At 44.2% G+C, this 22,897-nt stretch overlaps 1 protein-coding gene across 1 annotated transcript in view; it reads right to left on the minus strand.

The window, feature by feature from the left end:
• Positions 1–17,867, minus strand: part of LOC126092756 (lysine-specific demethylase 3B-like) — a 168,975-nt gene extending 151,108 nt beyond the window's left edge. Inside the window, exon 1 of the mRNA XM_049908482.1 lies at positions 17,677–17,867. Within this exon, the coding sequence (XP_049764439.1) occupies positions 17,677–17,813 (137 nt within the window). The 5' untranslated portion in view covers positions 17,814–17,867. The remainder of the gene's footprint in view (positions 1–17,676) is intronic.
• Positions 17,868–22,897: the final 5,030 nt, after the last annotated feature.

A 22,897-nucleotide genomic window follows, 5' to 3' on the forward strand; every position in this document is an offset into this window, starting at 1 on the left:
TGAAGATAACAGTAGGAAAAACAGAAAATTAAAAGATGTAAACTAAACTGAGAGTACACCGTCCCACCTATAATGGCAAATGAATAAGCAAATACTGACCCCAAACGCGTTGTACTGCAAGGATGTAACCAAATAAGACTTGCCACGCAGATGATATAACAATAATTATAAATTACGTAACAGAATTAATGACAATGATTACATACAATTGGAGAATTGCAGAGAAAAATGAGTGCGTGGTAATGGGGCAATACAGAATACCTGGTGACAAGTAAGGGTAAAAATAACTAATTGATGCATCCTCTCCTGTGAGCCTCGGCAATAAGGTCAATAAAACAGACGTAAAATAGATGTACATCCAGCAAGCTATTATCCGACACATTACAGGTATATTAAAATCCTAAGAGAAAACGCTCCGCAGCAAGTTCAAAATACCCTTATATCAATCTAACAAGGCAGTATAATTTTATGGGCGTGAAGCTTTAACATTTAGTGAAAAGGATGTTAAATACTACTTTATGTTCGAAAGGAAAACTGTCAACGTGAAATATATGAAGATACCAGAGACTAGAGGACAAGAAAAATGACGATGACTGTAGAACACGTGTTAAAGAAGAAATCGTTCAGTGGGGTTCGTCATACAGAAGAAATATGTGAGGTTAAGACAACTACTAACGCACCACTTGTGCCAAGGTTGCTCCCTCTAACAAGTTGCCATCAGGGCATTGAATATTTGAGGTTGCTCGCGTGCAACGAGTGAAATTAAACAAAAACAGTAATATAATAGGCGAGCAGTGGTGGTTTCTGCGTACATTAATTCTCTAGAAAAATTGTTGTAAGTCGAGGAAGATCCAGGAGTAGATGGCAATACAACATGAGGCATGACGTAGCTAGGAAGACTATCAACAACAAATGGACAACCGACGCACTAGAATGAAAGAAATATATGACCATGGGGGTTTTTAGAAGCGTGTGGTCAAGAACGCCTTTACTATAAAGAGAAGGGCGATAAAAAGGATGTCGTCTCAAATGCAACCGCAGTGCCCCACACTTTTACACGGCATGCTCCGTAACGGCAAAGTCCGCTTCCAGGCCTCGGCTGCCTTTAATTGCGCAGGTGGGGCCGTCTAGCAGGTAGCAGATCTGGGCGAGCGCCGCCGCTGCTCGGCTAGATCAATAGCTGCTGCTGCTCTGCTGGCCCGTCCCGGGAGCCAGCAGCCGGCAACCTGTTGATGCGGGCTGTACCAACCCCAACACCCCTCCTCCCCCATTCCCGGAGCTCTTCCAAAAACTACTCCTCTCATTATGCCGCGCCACGGGCTATACGGTATTTCTTTCTTTCATCCACTGTCACCCTTTCCACAGCACGTCGATGTATTGTGAATAAATCCGGTCACCAGGTGCTCCTAAAGTCTATACTTTTTAAATTCCGCAAAGGAACAGTGGCCGACAAAATGGAACATGGATTAAATCGGGTGCAAGCTGGTGACAGTAACACACACATCAAATAAAAACACCAAAGTAATCCTTTACTTTGATAAGACGCAAAGGGTTGGGTGTTGCTTTCCACGAAAGGGAATAGAGTAGATTAAGAGGCAACATGTAAAAAACACTCAGTAGCAACGATTAAACAGAACAGACCTTCCATAAAAATCAGAAAATGGTAACATTCAAAAATATTTACTTCGAGACCAGGAAAAGATGTACGAAAATCAGTATTTGTATTTGTTTGGATGCGGAACATGGGCAGTGGGTAAGATGGAAATTAAAAGACTGGTAGCATTAGAAATGTGGTGTTACAAGAGTCTGCTGATCCGATGGATTCAACGCTTAAGAAATGAAAGACATCCTGCAATGATGTCAGCGATGGAAAAAAATCCTAATAAAAAACTTAACTGGAAGGAGAGTGGTTGCTGAAAATTGTAGTTGAAGGTATAATAGAAGTAAAGAATCGCAGGATCAGGCCTGGGTGTGAATACATAGGGAGACTATACAACTTAATACTTTAAATCTTTAAAACTGTACTAAATATTAACAAAAGGTTTTCAGCATGTGATATGATGATGTTGTTGTTGTTGTGGTGGTGGTGGTGGTGGTGGTGGTGGTGGTGGTGGTGGTGGTGGTGGTCTTCAGTCCTGAGACTGGTTTGATGCAGCTCTCAATGCCACTCTATCCTCTGCAAGCTTCTTCATCTCCCAGTATTTACTGCAAACTACTTCTGTCTGAATCTGCTTAGTGTATTCATCTCTTAGTCTCCCTCTACGATTTTTACCCTCCACGCTGCTCTCCAATGCTAAATTTGTGATCCCTTGATGCCTCAAAACATATCCTACCAACCGGTCCCTTCTTCTTGTCAAGTTGTGCCACAACTCCTCCCCAATTCTATTAAATACCTCCTCATTAGTTATGTGATCTACCCATCTAATCTTCAGCATTCTTCTGTAGCACCACATTTCGAAAGCTTCTATTCTCTTCTTGTCCAAACTATTTATCGTCCATGTTTCACTTCCATACATGGCTACACTCCATACAAATACTTTCACAAACTACTTCCTGACACTTAAATCTATACTTGATGTTAACAATTTCTCTTCTTCAGAAATGCTTTCCTTGCAATTGCTAGTCTACATTTGATATCCTCTCTACTTCGCCCATCATCAGTTAGTTTGCTCCCCAAATAGCAAAACTCCTTTACTACTTTAAGTGTCTCATTTCCTAATCTAATTCCCTCAGCATCACCCGACTTAATTCGACTACATTCCATTATCCTCGTTTTGCTTTTGTTGATGTTCATCTTATATCCTCCTTTCAAGGCACTGTCCATTCCGTTCAACTGCTCTTCCAAGTCCTTTGCTAACTCAAAGTTTTCTTTCCTCAATCAATGATACGCATCATAGTGTGCATCCTTATTTGAACGGATGTCTAGTTGGAATTCCATTTCTCTCCACGCGCGGTTGCAGATCCCCATGGTGATATGTTCAAAAGCACTGTGAATGCGCGCCTTCAAGTCCGTAGGTCTCTAACCTTAGTTCGGTATACCACGTCCTCAATAAAACCCCCAAAGGAATGGGTTGACGGATCGTGGCGGCCACCGAATTGGACCATTTCGTCCAATCCACCTATCCGGAAAAATATATAGAAATTGACGGACATCTTGCGTCAAAAATTGTGTCACTTTGAAGGTAAAAGAAACTTTATGAGTTATAAGATGTTGAAAACCATTTATTAATATCTAGTTTTAAGGTTTTTAAAGGTAAGTTGTTATGATAATTTATGGATATCCTGTACAAGCATCTCGGTTATGTTGTAGGATACACCAGGAAAGACGACAGCTGGCTATAAACAGTACATGAGAACTGCACCAAATCAACGATGGTATTGACCGAACTACTGTTGATAATGAACTCCGGTGCAGAGATCCGTACTTATTGAAGGAATCCAAAAGGTGGCACTACAAATATAGTTTGAGGAAATTGAAATCAATCAGGATTTCTTCCTGCCTGTATGACCTAATGCTCACTGTATGGGTACGAGACACTGAAGGTAGCAGATTCGGGTGGATCAGCACATTGTCATTCTGGAATAAGAATTTTTGGTAAGGTCTTATGGGACCAAACTGCTGAGGTCATCGGTCCCTAAGCGCGCGCGCACACACACGCCCGATGACTCGGAACACCGACGTGGGAGCCGCACGGACCGTGACATGGCGCCAATAGACCGTGACATGGCGCCAACAGACCACGCGGCTACTCCGCGCGGATATTCAGGTAGAAACAAAAACAAAGGGTATCGTCCTTAGTATACAGAGCAAGTTAAAACACGAATGAACTTAAATCACAGTGAATACGATTCACAGAAAAATAGCACAATCTGCTTTGCCCCTTAGTATAATTGACGAGTCCGTCGGCACTAAGGCATCTGATCATAGAACTAAATAAAAACCGCTGCCAGTTCGTGAATGGGCGTGCGGCTACGTAGGTGGGTTTACAAGGAACAAAGACAATTAAAAATTTGTCAGGCCTACACTGAAAACAAAATACACAAACTCTATGCTGTCTCTGGTATCATTAACAGAACATTGGGCCATAAAGAACAAAGAGAGACCACCATGAAATTCTAAGTGATGGCCGCTTCTGTCTTGTCCTGAGGAAACAAAAGTGGGGTTACCACAAACAAAACACAACTCAAATATCAGATGTAGTCCCTGTAATTAGAAATTATGATATTAAAACAAAATCAGATATTTTTAACATGAATCGGAGACAACGCCTCGTGAGAATGCAAGGTCATATAATTCCTCAAATGTCCCTGAACTAAAGGCCAAATGAGAAGAGAGATACTGGAAGGCCTCGTAAAAAATGGGATGATTGTTTCGAGCTCGGAACATACGATAATAGCTTAATCCTCGAAAGGAAGACGACAGAGACCTAGACTCGAAGCCCCATCTGCTTACTGCCGTATAATCTATTGCGTATTCGAGCACACCTCCAGGCCTGATTCAAACTTCCATTATCAGTATGTTTCCACATATGTCTTCCGAACACTACTACTGATTTAATTGTCTGAAATTCCCATTAAGACCCTAGAAGAAAGTCTGGACTAGTGTTCATAAATCATAGGTGAATAGGTCAGTGCCCATGACAGGGTGAATCAGGCGTTCTCGTGTGTTCAGATATCCTAACGGTTAAGGTGACTGCTCGTGGAAAGCGGGAAGTTCAGATTCGGGTCCTGAACTAACACAAATATTCAATAGTAGCCACGTATTCACTGCACTGCCGGTTCAACATAGCTGAAGGGTTTACCCGGTTACCATTTCATGTCACTGCATCTTCACTGACTTAATGGCTAGGAATCCAGTCTTGTTATTTTCAGGTTTTAATTTTTTACCTTGCAAGGTGCGGCAACGGCGTGTTTACATCTGTGCAACTCGTAGGTATTGTAGTAATAGCCCAATTTTCCAACAAGTGTGATATTATTATTATTATTATTATTATTATTATTAGGAGCAGCCAAATGAAAACGAGACGGAAAAAGTAAGTAAAATGTTTATTATTTCAAAAGTAATCGCCACAACACATTTATCCCCTTGTGACACAAGCGGATCAATGCGTTCAAGAAAAACTGTTTGCGGTTCCCTATGGAACCATGACTGTACCCAGGCTTGCCACCTCTTCGTCCGAAGCGAATCAACGGCCACTAATGTCTTTCTTTAGAGCTCCTAAACATGGATATCTCACGGTGAGAGACCGGAAACGGCAAGGAAGACGTGTAAGGGCTTCCCAGCGAAACTTCTACAGTGTAGTTCATCCTGCAACAGAAGGTTGCCGTCCGTCTACGTTCCTCGGCATTTGGAGTTGACGCTTCCACGTACCGCTGTGCGTCGATTGTGGCGCCGTGCTCCAGACAGTGAGCAACGGGCGCTTGCGATCAAAGAAAGAGATCATAATGTCTTGCTCGGAGCTGGCGTGCCGATTTCGGCTAGGCTGCAGAAGTTTCCCTCGAGAGCCCTTACAAATCTTCCATACAGTCCAGATCGCTCCGCATGCGACTTCCATATTTTTAAGCCCTGAAGAAAGACATTCGTGACCGTCGATTTGCTTCGAAAGAAGAGGTGGAATCATGATTGCGTAGGCAACCGCACAAATTTTTTCCCATTCTAATCTCTTAATGGGATAAATGTATTAACAGTTATGACAGTTACTTTTGAAGTAATAAAGCGTTCCGTACATTGTGACTTAACATTGTAGTTGACTGTTTCAAGAAGATCGAACCATGGGGTGGTCTTCGCTGATGCTAGACGACTAGAGGTGTGGAAAAGCGATACCTTTGTTTCAGAAACATTAAGTCTAAATCGCCATGTCTTAAAATATCAAGTTTTCTGGGGCTGTCTGTTAGGTGATTACATTCAGAAAGTTCTTCTTTCTGATACTAAAACTGTTAGGTCATCTGAATACTGAAATTTCCAGCGTGTCTGCTGTGTAAAGGTTGAGTAACATCGGGGCAAGAACATAGCCTTGAAGCAACCCATCATCTGCTCTTCTTTTCACCTTTGTATACCTTAAATCACCGATTGCTTCAGCAGTTACCTAACAGGTCACCTACAGTTTTACAAGGTAATGTTTTTGGAAATTTCAGATTTACATCCTGGCGCCATACGATGCCGTAGGCTGTTGACAGGTCAATGAAAGCTACTGTCGCGTCTCGCTTTGCTTATGGTGGCCAGTTTCTAAGTAAGTAATCAAGGAGAGCACTTGGTCACAGCCGCTTTTATGAGGTCTAAATTCAGTCCGTTCAGGTGGCAACATTCACTGATGGTGAAATGTGGGTGCATCTACGTTTTGTCTCAAACATTTGCCCTGTTCAATTGTGATGCTTTATTTTTGCGCAAAAATCTAACGTATTATATCTCTTCTGAAACAGTATAGTCTCGTTCGCAAATTTACTTTGGAATCTTTTTTAAACCAAATCATATTTATTGGAAGCATGTTGCTTCTTCTTAGAAACAGACAGATTAATGCGACTTACTCAACTTTAACATTTCTTGCTTTTTCCGGTCACCTTTTTGGTCAGTAACGCCAGTCACCCCTCCTCAACACAGTCAATAAATTTCATTACGATAATAGCAAGGGGATGTAGCTGCCCACGAAGACTTTGTCCGCAATCAGTTTGTGTGCTTACACGGCGAGGTGCACCACTTTAGAACTGGTAAGTGGCTGTACCTACTGACATCTGCACGCAACGGTCGGGTCTACGATTCGCTTTGAGAAATAATAAATAGTATGTACTTGGTACAATATTGGTTCTGTCGCCGTGAAATATTTGCAATAAAATGTTACCGGAAATGTCCTATTGTGACAATTTGGCGGAGCAGTATCGGTTAAGCCATATTGTTCACGAGCTACGGAAGTCTCAGCAACTTGTAGACACGTTCAGTTGACTCCATAGTTAATAGCCTTGACCCGTTATTTACCACTGTCCCTTTTTTGAGGCGCAAATATTTCATTTCTTCCTACATAAGCAAGAAGGATTTTGCTGTCGTATCCAAAGGTTGAAGTGACTGCTGTAATACCTGGAAATTTAAAAGGAATAATTTTTCTCGAATTATCTTATTTCAGAGAAGAAATTAATTTGTCTACTTTCTAACTTCGCACTTGACTGCTCTGTATGCCTGTTGGTAATTCCTGTACAACAATGAATGCTGATTTAGTTGTCTGGTTGTGTTTGTTATGAACATACGGACGTCCAAGTAACATTCAGTATATTTCAGGTTTACTGAAATAAGTGCAATGTCAATTTATTTAATGAGGCCCAATAATGGGACAATGGCATGTTATATTATCACTACTGTGCTGAGGTGCGGTATTACTGTATTAAATCATACACTGTACACAAAACGTACGAACGTTTTTGAGATCTACTTTCTTTAAATTGTATGATATTTCCTCTAGGCTTAGCTGGTAAAGTGAACTAATCCTTTTCACATTTTATAATTCCAAGAAATAAAACGTCCCACATGGACTTACAGTTCAAGAAGTTTTAGCAGAGCTGGAGAGCTATTTAGTGAATGAACATGAGGCTGATGACTTAATATTCGTTATTATTTCACCCAATGCAGATGAAATAACAGAACGAGCAGGAATGAGGATTCTGTGACTACATGTTTGGCAAACAGATGGAAGTTCTCGTAGTGAAATGATGGGACAACAAAATAGTGTGTGCATGCACAAATTACAGTATTCGTAGAAGAATATAATGCCCCAATGTGTAGCGTTGGTCTACTGGAGAAGGAGATATCGTTTCTTACGACGAGGATAAGATAAAGGGAGTGGTGATGCTGGCCATTATTCAACCAGATGAAGTCTGCATGGCGTGCGTACCAAATTGCTAACCCAAAGCTCTCACTTTTAGATGTACAAAAGAGTATCGTGATTTTGTACTTTTCAAAGAAACCAGATCACGACCGAAACGCAGAGAACCACAAGGAAGCACATTGATGTGAGTACGAGGGAGCACAGATCTACGACTAGATACCGGAAACCACTTTCACGTAAAACACGACAGAGATGTGAATACTGTACGGATAAAAACAAAAAAAAAATGATAAGTCCAATGCTGGTATACTTTGTGTGCAATGTTGATGTACATTATAACTATTTTGTTTCATTTAATACAGAATAGACACAGTAATATTACAAACTATGGTTTTATTTTGTTCACGATGTTTCTTATAGTTTTCAGCACTGTCAATAATATTGCACATTTTGATAGCTAATTTTGCCAAAATTCCGAAAATGGGACGGTTTTTGTACTAATGTACTGATATTTTTCAGAACATCTTTTCCTTTAATTTGTCACTCAGAATATCGTACGACTGTGACAGAGATTGAAAAAATATGTCGCTACGTTTTGGTTATCCACGTAGGACAAGCGCATATGGCGCTTTCTCTTACTGTGGACCTCGCCACTGTGACAGCGGACGCCTCGTGACGTGACCCTTTTTTACGTGCAATAGAGGGAAGGGGCACTACCAGATGGTCTAATATGTGCGCTGGCGGGGCAAAATTCCCGATGGTATTGGCTTTTATTTGGAATTTGGAAATTGAAATATCAGCTCGTAACCCTTACGTCAAAACCCAGATCTGAGCTGGGAATTAATCACTGTAGTAATTCACCGTACTGACAACTGATTTGTTTTGATGGTTCGAGGGTCTCTACAGATGAGATGGTGGGTGCTGCGGGGTTTTCCGAGAAGCGGCGGCCGCAGTTCGTGAAGATGCCAGGCGTGCGGTGGCCGAATTCCGGGAGGCGCTGGTGCAGGCGAGCGGTCCTGTTCGCAGAAAAGCACCTGGCAGGCTGCCGGCATACTTGGCAGCGGCGCGCCGGCTTGTCGCGAGGTGTCACTGGGCGGCGTTAAAGGGCGGCACAACACGCCTCTGCCGCCCGCTATTTCGGGCCCCCTCCCCAGGCCATTCTATCGGATTAGATCACACACGCACAAACACTGAGAATGGCGACGAGAGCGGGAACTACAGCAAGCGCTTCACTCAAAGAGGAGATGTCCTCCAAAAAACTGTCCACGTTCATCAGTGTTGAAAATATGCTCTCAACAGAATGCATTGTTCGATGTAACCGAAGAATTCACAGTACAAGCTGTGTCTTTGCAAGCACTAAGTTTTTCTCGCTCTGAACAGCAATTTCTCTAACCCCGTAGTCCGCCTCCGTGGCGTAGCGGTCGCGTTACCGCCTACCACCCAGGGGGCCCGGGTTCGATTCCCGGCAGGGGACTGGGTGTTGTGTGTCCTTTATTATCACTGACTCGCATGTCGCCGACGTGGCGTCACCTAAAAAGGACTTGCAATACGGCGGCCGAACTTCCCCGAATGGGGCCTCCCGGCCAACAATGCCATACGATCATTTCCATTTTTTTCTTACTCCGTAGCGATGTTGAAATCAAATCAGCCATTCTGATGAACCGGTAAATTTAATTTTCCTTCCTTCTTCAACTGTCCACTGAACTCTCCTGCTTTCTGTAATAAAGTCAGACATGACACGGATACCACTCCTGCTATCTTCCACTGAAACTGCAAGTGCCGTTTTTATCTACTTCAGACACGCTGTAACGGTTCAGCTTGGCTGTCAGCGTTGGTTGCAAAATTCATAACCTTTTTTATATCATTCTTTATATTTCTTACTCGTATACCGATCCCATAATCTTGACGTAAGTTTCACTACATAGAAGGAATAACACATTCTTGGCACTTTGAGCTTAAGGACTGTAAAAGCACGCAAGGAAAAGAGCGCCGCGTTATTCGCAATACTGCAGACATAGTAAAAGGACTTCGTCTCGTAATGCGGTGTCCACAACGATAAGAAGTATTTAAATGTCGACAGCTGTAGCATAATGCATTCGTAGCTCAGTAACATAATCGACGATCTAGTAGGCCAGGCGAAAGGTTTGTTTCATATCTGTCTGGGTGCAATTTCTGTGCGTTATTCCTTAATCTGTTTAATCCGAAGAAATGGCGAAATTAACAGCACGAATACTTCACGATTCTTATTAATGTTTTCCGCCCTCAAAAGGTTACGGCACGTGGTTTCTCTATCATTTCGTAACCCTTACAAACTCTTCCTACTTCAATGACTGCAATCTGCAAGGAAGGGAATTTATAAGGTGCGTAATAAACTATTTTCTACCACCTCCTTCCACGCAGCTAAGAGACGTTCCAAAGCCATCGCGGGTTATTGGCACGGGGTCGGGCCAATTTTCTCTCGTGATCCGTTTCGTCCCTGCCCATACATTTTCAGTAGGGTTTAGATCATGTGCACGAGGAGGGCAATCGAGAAGAAAAATCTCATTCTGTTATGCGAACCTCTCCTGCACCAAAGCTGGCATGTGTACAGGAGACTGGTTCTACTGGAGACATTATTCCCTCAGGATATAGTTCTCGTTTTGATGGGACCGTAATATTCCTTACTCATACTATGGGTACACTGGGCAACAGTAGGTCGATCATTACCCTGTGGAGCATTCCAAGTCCATGGAAACCCATCCAGCCCAAAAACCACTGCAAGATGACTCTTCGATGTATTTGCGGTCGGAACGGAAGCCTTTCGGCCTATATACTCCTACTGGACCACCAATCGCTGATGACAATATCTATTCGTCTGAATTAATCATGATCCACTAGTCACGACTGACACTGTCCTCAACAAACGCTAATCTGTACAGTCGATGATCACCACGGAGCCTCTGCCTGCCTGTTAAACTTTGTTAAGCAGCCTCCCGAAGCCGGCGCCGAACCGTACCGACTCACTCAGGAAACCTACATGAGCCCGCGTTTAAAAAAGGATTTAGACGCGAGGCTTTGACAAATTCATCATCGACAGGTGTTGTTACACGTCAAAGCCCAGTTCCCATTGACTACCGGATTCTCGAGTATCTTGGTAAAATAATATCCTCCGTCGCGCGGTGCGCTCAGAACGCCACACAGTACGCGGCTCCTACGCCTCACGCCTCTACGTTCTTTCCTCCACAAGAGGCATGGCGTGGTCGCGAATAGCATGTTGAAGATGAGGCACGGCGCGTGAATAATGTGACTCGACTGAATGCGATATGCTGCAGCCATCTCACCTTGGCTGTGCACTGTCTCTCGCTATTGTGGATACAATGGTCCTTGTAGACCTCACACTCACCGCGAAAGACTGTCAGTCTCTCACCGTGTAATAATCAAACTATATGAAGAAATCCTACGTATTTTGTCAGTACTAGAAAATTTAAGTTTTCGAGACCAGAAACACCATTATCCAACAGAAGTGTCTCTCACTGCTGTATAGCCAAACTTCTGTTCCATCTTCTGTGTGAAATTAGATGTGCATCACAGAATTGTGTTTCATATAATACAATAAAGGCTTCACCAACAACAAACTGTTGAATCAGAAAAATGTGCGGATTTGAACATGAGACACTTTATAAATAAAGCCTACACGTTTTTTATTCAGCTGTTGTAGCCATCAACGGACTTAAATTTTCTGAGTTACCATTCACTATAATGCCTATTTCCATTCCTCCCATCACTTACCATGACAATGAACTGAACCAGTGAACTCATTTTGGGTATGAATTATCCATCAATCCCCTTATTACTCTAACAGCAACAGCCGTGTTTCAAATTTCAATGTACTTTATTCTAATGGTGATGATACGAAATAAACAACCAACACAAACTGTATTTAAATTACTCAAAAATATTTCATCATGAAATCTATAAAAATAAGGCGTTGTAGTCCTTGCCTGATACCGTTCTCCCAACTTTAGTGAGAGAAAAGAGCACCCACTGAATTCACTGCCAATGAAAAATACGGACGACAACTAGGGTAATTTGGGAATTAGAAATTTGGAAATTTGTGGTAAGGTCTTGTAGGACCAAACTGCTGAGGTCATCGGTCCCTAAGCCTACACACTACTTAATCTAACTGAAACTAACTTCCGCTGTGGACAACACACACACACCCATGCCCGAGGGAGGACTCTAACCTCCGACGGGGGGAGCCGCACGGACCGTGACAAGGCGCCTCAGACCGTGCGGCTACCTCATGCGGCTGAGAATTAGAGACGATGTTAATACAGAAATGGAAACTAGACGACACAACTCGACAAGTCGATATGACTGATAACATTTCCTCCGTCAACTTTTTGGACGCATATGGTTTGGTGGGTGGAAGCGTCTTTCCGCGGGTGCGGGGCAGAGATGTAAACGGCAGCGGACAATAGCGCTGCCAAGGCCGCTCCGGTTGCTTGCACCTCTGGAGCGGCTCTCGTGGCACGACCTTCAGTCGTGCTACAATAGAGGACAGCCATCACTTAACAGGCTGCCCTTGCTCAATTGGGAATTATTCTCCGCCGCTCAATCGGGAATTGCGCAGTCGCTCGCCAGCTTTCAAAGCCAAATCAAAATGATGCAGGCGGCACGAGGCGCACACTGCTGAGCGTCGCCGAATGCGTTCACTCTCACTCACCAACAGCACATACACGTAGCAAGCAACTACTTGAACAACACTAAATACAACAACCATTCTTAATTTTAGGCTGTATCACACTGATCTAGGGACAACAGTTCGTCTAGGTAACCATAAGTTATTACCATGTATCCGGTTGATACTGACTATATTATATTACAGTTGGTGTTTTGAGACGGAGCGTAGTTAGCAGCTGATAATTAAGACTATTGTATGGCAAACGTGTCCTAACAATTTCAGTTGACGTAAAATAGTAAAGACTTCCACACTATGTGCGGTGTTTCCGTGACTCTCATGTTGGTCATGTTAATCACTCGAAATTTCTGTTGACCGAAACGCTGAAGTTCCTTACAGTCTTGGCTGTACAGTGTCCAAGTTTCACAGCTTCGTAATAGCGCTTAAATCACCTTATACAGCATGAGTTTTAGGTGCACTATCAGATCTTTATAACTGAAGACTCAATGTGTCGTTTTTCCAAAGGGTGCCGGTTGTACACATTTCCTGTCTAAGATTCGTTCAGAGGCACAGTGTTTAGATAGGCTGCAACCCACATATGGCAAATAAACAAAGATGTAAATTTAAAGGATTACCCTTGGTACAAGGACTTGGTTTTAAAAGAAAATCAGTGGAGAGTTACAATCTGTTTTACGAGTATGTATTCTTGTATTGGTTTACTGCCTCTTGCAGCTATTCTGGTGTGAGGGCGGATGTTGCAGCGTAACCTACACACAGCAGTTCAAGTCATTTTTGGGATCGTAGGTTTTTTTTTTAACTAAGCCTATGAAAATTAAGGAGGCCTCCGCCGAAAAGATATCCAAACTCAACACCCGGTCTGGATCTCATTACGTATGGAATAGCTGACAAGTAAAGGGCGAAGAGAAAGGGCGCAAATACTATGTGCGAAATACAACTTGTGACTTCACGCGGAGGAGTGGGTGAAACCCTTCTCTGCCCCTCTCATATAATACTCAAGGCGGCTTTTGGAAGAAACATGCAACTGTAGTACTACCAAATCAAAGGTGACACGCGTAGATTACGATCGCTGAAATGTTTTTGCTACAAATTGTAGAAAACTACGTAAAATGTTACCGTGTACGACATTATTTGCTGACTGAAGCTGGCACCGAGTGGAGCCAAATCAATACTGACCAATTCCAACAGATTCCTTCATTCCCTGGATCCACAGCGTTAAGTGCGAAGTTATTGTGCGCTTATAGTATGCAGCCCAGCAGTAATCGTTACAGATTTAAATAAATTATGTGTATGACCGAGTGCCCAACCATGCGATCGTCAACGGCCTGACCAGGATTACAGAAATGACGAGGACAACAAAATCGTCTAAGTACATACAGATAATGTAGCTTTATCCAGGTCATACAAAGCTACGAAGGGACATTGTTGCTGTTCTCTACATTTTATTTGGAGTTCTCTCGCACAGAAAATCAAATCATGCATATGGACATTTGGAAACGGCCCTGCGACTCAAGGCGATTAGGGAAGATTCTAACGATTACAGCGCCATTTTTAAGTCGGCAGGTACATCCCGGAGAGTCTCACGTCTGAAGTCGAATTTTGGGAATAAGACCCAGTTTGACCACGGTATCAGTGAGTTCATTCCCTGGGATCTCTATGTTGCCCAGTGTCCAGACGAAAGTCATTGAGCGTCCACACTGTTCAAGAGTATACAGGGAATCCTGGATAGCAATGACCAACAGATGGCGAGGGCAGCACGAGAGCTTGCGAACTGCTCAAGGACTAGCTGCAGGTGAGAAAGCACCCCACTAGTGCAGGAACGGATGTGATCAATAGCTCAAGAAATGGCTACCAACTCCACAGTGGTAACACTATAGCCAGCCAACAAGGAGAGCAGTTCAGCATGTTCCACATGAGTATAAGAAAAGCCTACGCGACCAGTCACCATCAAGCCATCAATTGTAGACGACTTCTGAACCCTTGGATGCGCCAAGGATGGAGAAAAAATGGCAGTGGAGACCTCGGGAGGAAATTGAGTCTTTCAGATCTTGTCATAGGTCAAGAAGTTGTGGTTAAGTGATGCACCACATAGGTGTATAGGAGCGGATCCAGAGGAGAGGTGGAAGAGAAGATAGACAGGATGCATATTGCTATCGTAATCCCTGATTGGGGGTGCTACTGTGGAAGATGGATTACCATGTTTGGAAAGAGGAGACGGTAGTTTGGATTCTTAAGCGTGATGCGAAGTTGGGTAGGCAAGACAGTAAAGAACTTCAGCGTTTCGGCCAACAGAAACTTCGAGTGATTAACATGCGCAACATGAGAGTCACACAAACAGCGCAAATAGTGTGAAAGTGTTTACTATTTTAGTGTCAGCTGAAATTGTTAGGACACGTTTGCCACACAATAGACTTAATTATCAGCTGCTTTACAATAAACTACGCTCCGGCTCCAAACACCAACTTAAGTATAACATAGTCCGTATCAACCGGATACATGGTAATAGCAAGCTGTTGTCAGCGCCAGATCCATAATCGATCGACCCCAACCTCCACGTGTAAGCTGTTCAAAGGGCTAGTTCAAAAGATTCGTCTGTCAAGTGAAACCCCAGTGCTGTATCGGATCCAGTATCTACAATGCTGGGGGCGATGCCTAACTGTAAGCCAGACCCTCATAATCAAGGCAGGATTCTATCAGGGCTTTGTAAAGCTGCAGAAGGGTAGTGCGATCTGCACCCCAGCTGGTGTTACTCAGGCAACGAAAGTGTATTAAGGTGCAGTCAGCACTTTCGCTTAAGCTAGCTAAGATGGGAGTCAATGTCAACTGAGAATCAAAGACCAGACCTAAAAAAAGATAAATCTCCACCACATTGAGTAGCTGGTCATCGAGGTCAACGTCAAAAGAAGTTATTGACGCGAGTCTTGGAGACGGAAAATCGAAAATCGTGGGTGAGGCCCATGCCGGCCCCTTTGGTATGGCACCTTCGAGGCTAGACGAAGAACAGTAGAGGCAAAAGTTACATGCGAACAAGAGGTATGTGGCTCAATGGTTGAAATGTACTGTTCCCAGCATTCTTGTTTCCGTCGCTTTATTAGGTGGTGGACCCGGGCACGAAGTCACTTAAAGGCAGTGAGGTGCTCCACCAAAGGGGGGCCGCTTATTGTGTTGGAGAGCCCACCTACGATCTCGAATGGCCTCTGCGACTTCCGAAGACCACAAAGGTATTGTCTTCCATTGGGGCAGGCCCAAGGAACAGGGTATCGCTAATTCAGCTGCTGAAAGAATAAATGTAGTTTTACTCTGGACTGCCTCTCAAGCGGCAGGGAGCCAAAGTCGACAACAGACGATAAAGCAACCCATTCAGCACAGTTGAGAGCCCATCTGGGCAGACGTCCAGGGGAGTGACACTGAGGAAGAGACACGAAGATTGGGAAGTGGTCATTACCACACAGGTCATCATGGACCCTCCAGTGGATCAGTGGATGGATGGAGGAAGACGTAGGCTGCAAATACAAAAGTCTACGGCCGAGAATGTTCCATGTGCCACACTAAAGCATTGGGGGAGGGGGGGGAGTACCAGTATTTAAGAGGGAAAGGTCAAGTTGTGCCAGTAAATTGTCGAGGTCTATGCCACGGCCAGAGACCATTGTTACACCCCACACAGGATTATGGGTGTTGAAATCACCCAAGATTAGGTAATGTGGGGGACCTGAGAAACCAATGCTAACGGTGTGTTCTCAGAGACTTCAGCATCGGCAGGAAGATATAAACACTGCAGATGGTAATATCCTGTCCTTACCCGAACATTCACAGCCTCCAAGGGTGTATTAAAAAGCACACGTCTGTTACATAGGGCGTCTAGAAAATATGTTCAAATTCCGCCCGACACCTCGTCATAGGCAGCACGATTCTTCCCCGGTATCCACGAATGGCTGGGACCTGCGTTGCTGGATGATAAATCTCCTGAAGGGGAATGCAGAAGGCAGGTGATATGCTGAAGACCCTGACGTCGCACACTTCTGTTAAGTTTGGAAAAGATGGCACGTCAAAAATCATGGGGACCATGTAATCATTAATGGAAGATTAAGATAGCGTCTGGAATGAAACTAGAAATCAAGATCAGAATTGTGAAGCATGTGCAAGCAGGGTCTGCACCAAGAGGACGATCTGACAAAGTCTGAGAAGGTAAGAGACAGTCCAAGTGTAGGTTTGCAGCACACAAAGGGGAAGCAATGCTGCAAAGGCTGGGGCCTCGTGGTAGCCAAGCACATACTCACTAAAGAGTGGTGAGCCCCCCGGGGTGGGGGAGAGACGGGGGGTGGCGAGAAGTAGGCCAATTCACATTCAGTGGCTGCACGTAATGAACAAATACAACAGATGCTGCCTGAAATGTGACAAAAAAGTCGAGTGTCTTTTTTAACGCAGTGGAAGAATGAACCTACAGCTGGTTACAGGCAGCGTTGTAAAGAGTCATGTATTTCGAGTGATTTCATCCAATTCTTGCATTTGTTAATATTTAGTATTCCTTCTTTACAGTAGATGTACTATAACTGTCCAGTCACATTAATGCGACCATCTGTCAAAACCCCGAATAACCACCTCTTTCAGTGCGAGATGTGCAGGAAGAGAGACAATGAGGTTCTGGAAGCTATGGACAGGGTAGCGGAGCCATGCTGACTGCAGTGCCGTGGTCAGCTGCGCTAGTTTCGTCAGTGGATGATCAACGGCGCGAACAGCCGGATCGAGGAGGTTCCAAGGATTCTCGATTGCGTATAAATCCAGGTAGTTTGCTGGCCAGGTGAGTACGGCAAACACAACCAGGTGCTCTTCGAACCACACACCAATACTGCGAGAATTTTGTGATGCACGGTATACTTTAACCACTGCGGCACGCCAACATTTTACAAACTTAGCTGTTCCGGAAATGCTTCCACCCTTGGGACAAAAGCCAGTGAGCTAGCCCTTTTGGATGTTAGGTAAATCGCTACATCATTCCCACATTACGTCGAAGAGTGCAGTATCTTCTGCACCCCCCACCCCCGACATGCCTTACGTATTCGCACTAGTAAGGTTGCCACCTCAGGTCTGTGAGTGGTTATCGCAAGTTGACGTCGGACATGGGCGCTCGTTACATTAACGTGACTGGACCGTGTAAGATAATATGCGCTGCTTTCCGTTTGGTTTTACCTGATGATGCGGTCCCGCTCGAGCACCTCGAGGTCGTAGCGGTGGTGCGGCTGCGGCTGTGGCTGTGGCTGCGGCGGCTGGTAGAGCGGGTGCGGCGGCGGGTGGAAGTGCGAGTGCGAGTGGGGCGCGGCGGTCATCAGCAGCTGGTGCTGCACGCTGTGCACGTGGCGCACCTCGACCAGGCCGGCGGGGTCGCGCCACACGGGCCCGCCGTGGCCGGGGGCGGCGGCGGCGGCGCCGGGGGCAGGCGCGGGGGCCACGGCCGCGCCCGACACGCCGGAGCCGGGCGCCGCCACCGGCGCCGGGGACGACCGCGGCGGCTCCAGCGCCGACACATGCTCGCGCCTGTACTGGCCGGCAGCGCCTGCAACATCGGAATACCGGCCCGTCACATCTCGAAGCACACAGAACATTGACAGAGTGTTACAGCAGACGATTCGCTTCGAGGAAGGTACACTCATTTCAAGATGGAGATAAAAGGATCTTTGACAGTATAGGTTTAGTGATTGAAAGCACACATGAGAACACAGCACACACTTGTGTTTTAGCTCCATGCTCAACATAGCAGTGGGCTGGAGCTCCATCGTGGAGTAGCCACATTACCCTTTGTATCAGCAAAACAACGCATTCCAGCAGCGGAGCTAGGATCACATGCAGGGGTAGTATGTGTCCTGTCTGTGAGGCGCTGTTGAAGGATGACTGATCCCACAAAAGGGATCGCCAATAATACCAACCTACACATTGAGGCTCAGCCAGTGGGAATTCTCCCTCACCACAAGTGGGTGAAGGTTGATGATATCGCACCCCGTAAAGACAGGCTCGTCTGTGAATAAGGTGAATAACAGAAATCTCAGTACCCCGACGGCCGGTGCGACGAACCAACGAGAAAACCGTCGCGCGAATGAAGACTGCATGTGTTGTGATACGGACAGTGGTAGTTGTGGAGAATATTCCACCCTGTCGTCTGGATTACCCCGTGCTGGCTGACCGCCAACCTCGTGCTGATACCAGAGTGTCTGTCAAAGGTAAGTTTATCTCTAACTTCAAGTTGATGTACCTCCAGAATGTACTTCAGGCCGCATGACCATAAACCTGTTTTGCCCCGTAAGTCTCTCAGGTGTCGTTTCCTCCAGATTGTCGTCGTTGAACAAAATCATCGTGTATAACGGTAGGATGAGTCCAGTGTGCACGAGTGCGAGGATAAACATAGTAGAAGAAATATAACACGGGCGGCGAAGATATATGCTACAGTAACCCCTCTGTGAACGATGGTGTGTCACTAATTGGGTCGACATGAGGATATCACCACGATTAACTGAATCATTCGTCAGACGTATTTCAGTATCTTCCCCGACAAATGAATTCTATAAGAATGAAACACGTTAAAATCTGGACATTGCAGTCAATAGCGTGACTTTCTGTATACACTGTTTTCAGTAACAGCAGATTTATCAGACTGCAGCAGCCATGTGCAGTATATGTCCAGTGCAACGTCTCCCCCCCCCCCCTTCCCCGGTTACATATTTTGAAGCTGGCGTATATTATCAGTTCAACCTCGCAAGTCCCCCCTCCCCCGCCACCACACACACATGTGATCCTTCCTCTATCCGTATCACTTCCCCCCCCCTCCCCTCTCTCTCTCTCTCTCTCTCTCTCTCTACGTTAACCACTAATCACGCCTGTATCCTATCCCTCGCTCTTACACGTCTTTGCAGAATACCGAACACATCTCTAATTTTCACAAGCACACACGAAAGTTTACTTAAAAACTCTGCATTCACGGCTTATACAGTATTCAACACACGAAAACACTAATGAGCATGTAAATACACAATGCTTAACGCAAAAGAAACAATAACATGTATAGGAATACTCTTGTTTACATGAATACAAAAAACGCAAATGCACCAAAAGAAAGCGACAAATCGTGAAGGGTGAAGGTAAACTAAGTTTTATTCTACTACAACCTACTACAACAAGGAAAAAAATCCTTCTGACTTCAATAATGTAACAAGAGGCAATAAACGACTTAAGTAAATCCTACATCATATCAAAACCTACTTTTTTTTAAAATCTGTCAGTATCAAAATGTAGACGTATTAAGTATGCTATATTTACGAATGCACCACTGTTACATCGAACATGTTACGCTTTTATTTAGACTCCGAATTTTATTTTATTCGAATCCTGCCTCGGGCATGGATGTGTGTGATGTCCTTAGGTTAGTTAGGTTTAATTAGTTCTAAGTTCTAGGCGACTGATGACCTCAGAAGTTGAGTCGCATAGTGCTCAGAACCATTTGAACTCTGTTCTCACAGCTTACATCGTTTAGGAATGGTTTTGTCAACACAATTGTCGCATCTTCTCTGGCCACCTCAGACAGCAGATCTCATTTTTATTGACCCTTTATGGTCTGTTTTGGAGAGAACGTTGGGTGGTCGCTATCCACCATCATCGTTACCTGAACTTACCAATACTATGCAGGAAGAATGTGTAAGAATCCCTTGACAACCATACAAAACTTGTATTTAACAATTCCCATACGAGTGGAAGCTGTTTTAAAAGCCAAAGATTGTCGTAAACCGTATTTGGCATGCTAGTTTGTTGTGTATCTGGTGTTTCCACATTCTTCTCCATCCTCTGAAGGTTAGGTTAGTACATTATGAAGCAGCTACATCACCAATTCCAATCGCCGACAGCACTTCTTCCTGTAGGGGATGTAGCAAGTGCATATAAGCATCGAGCTTGAGGCGTCGGAAAGGTTAATCAGTCCCCGTTGATACCGCCTCACAAAGCATACCACCTAATGATTCTGGTAAGAGCTCGGCGTGGATGCTGGAGTCATTGACGAGAGTTCCGCCGTCTGGCAAGAAACGACGAAGTCTGGTCCACTGAAAAGCTCTGTATACGGTATTACATTGGCAATTAAAATGGTATTTTGCACTGAAACCATGCTCTTCTAGAACGGCAATTAATAGACAGCATGTGTCCCTTATCTTCACCGAAAATACCCAGAATTTGTCTTTATTGTTTAGTTTCACTTTGCAGATCGGGACGACTTGTTTCCTCGTCGTTTTTGGCTACTGTACTGCAAATTTTAGTCATTTCTTAATTCTTGTAAATACTATATACGACTCAATTCTATATTCAACAACGCCCGACAGCCAAAATTCCTAACTCTGAAACAAGAAAATTAAAGATCATCAATGACACAGTCTGTTTTTAAGTAGTTGAGAAATCCTACACTGAGTCTCTCTTTGGCGACCTCGGGTAAATGAGAAATTCCGTTCACAAGATAATTACATTTATAATAATAAATAATGTAACTATCCGTCAATTACATTTCAAAGCACATGTCAATGAAATTGGCATAACGCTACCGTGGTAGAAAATAGAAGCTCTGAGTATGGAATCTTTCGCAATACATGGGCAATATTGCCGATATTGTAAAGGTAAGTTGCAATACACAAATCAGCTGCTCCACAATGTACGGATTATCTCCCTAACGGATAACACATCATCTGAGCCTTAGCAGAGAGTAACAGATTCTGACAGTAGTGCAGAATTTCAAGTCAACCATACTGGCAGTGCGCGCGAAACGGGGCGGCAGCGACTTACGGAAGAGAGCCTTGAGCACAACCGACGGACCTTTTCATGTTGATTCATCAGCGGAGTGACTTCAGAGGACACACTTATGACTCAGTAACTACACTGCGCTGTTGGAGACAAAGTTGTTCTTTAGCGAGTCAACTGATTAAAACTGTCATAGCATGGACAACAAGACCTCGAGCAGAAATCTCTGTTACATCACACTATCTAAAAACTATGTATGTATTACGAAGAAAATAACTGTGATGACAGGAAGTAATTTGAACATACTTTTGGGCACTGAGTTAATTTTATGACGCTATAAACGCGTATCAACAGAACGTCCGACAAAGGATGCTGCAAGACAGTACTCCGTAAAGCGTAAATTCTTTGCAAATGGGTAATTTCGTCGTCCAAGGTACGGAAGGACACGCTGAAAGGAAAATCTGTTATCTTACCGTTGACAATGAGGTCATTGGGGACGGAGTTCACGTTCGAATAGACAAGAATGAAGACGGAAATCAGCAGCGGCGTTATCAAAGAAACAGTCACACATTCGCGTTAATAGGTTACAGGAAACGACGTAAAACTTATTTGGTTGGGTGGCCGAACGGTTGTTTGAATACACCTCCTCCCTAAAATGTCTAGCCCCACCTCGCTTGGTGCGCTGAATCGAATATGCACACGGCTGAAAGAGCACTACGAACCAGCAGAACCTGTTTAAATGTGATATCCGAGACAATCCGCGAGGTAGTTCAATAAAGCGCTCGATTTTTTTAAGGTTTAAAATCTTAAGCAATATTACTGGAATTCACTGTCGTTTCTTTAAGCATATCATTCATACTCATCCAAATATGGGCTATCTTCCGTGATGATGTCCCCGAGACACCGGCTGACTAGCATACTCCGTAGGCGTATTTTTCTGATTTTTCATTATATATTTCGGCCTCAGTTCATACAAATGGCATCCTTACCGATTTCGACTTATTACCAAGCCATTTTCAAATCACCTGAATACGTTATATAGCTCCTTATCAGCTGAACAAGCTCGGAAATCGCTCACAATGTAAACGCAAGTGCGCTCAGTTGAGCTGCCGTTTCTGTAGTCAAGTCCTGCTCTCCCCCTAAAATGCTCATACCCCACGCGCCCCTCCATTACCAAACAGATTCCTTGAGGCCCGCGCGTGCGTCCAATCAACCCATCCCCCTTTTAGTTAAATTACTTATCTCCCAATCTGATTCAGTATCTCTTCAAGAGGCATTCAATCGACGCATCTCAATCTTCAGCATTCTTCCGTAGCACCACACTTCATAAGCTGCAATTCCCTTCTTGTATTCATAGCCCATGTTTCACTTCCAACTTACTAAATCAACAGATGACGACTTGGTAATAGGTCGAAACCGGTAATGATGCCGTTTGTGTAACCTGACTTGGAAACAAGTAATTATAAAAAGTAATTACATGACAGACTGTTTCCTAGGCCGTGCGACTGTTCTGGGTTTCAGCTCACTCTCGCGAGATGTGATGAAGACTTGGCCGTATCTGTCACTCAGCTGAAAATTAGTAAAATACTACGATATACAGGCTAAGTTTGCATATGGTTTTTCACGTCACTCTACATCATCTTCCCCC

Source organism: Schistocerca cancellata, chromosome 7, assembly GCF_023864275.1.
Source record: "Schistocerca cancellata isolate TAMUIC-IGC-003103 chromosome 7, iqSchCanc2.1, whole genome shotgun sequence".
Lineage (NCBI taxonomy): Eukaryota > Metazoa > Arthropoda > Insecta > Orthoptera > Acrididae > Schistocerca > Schistocerca cancellata.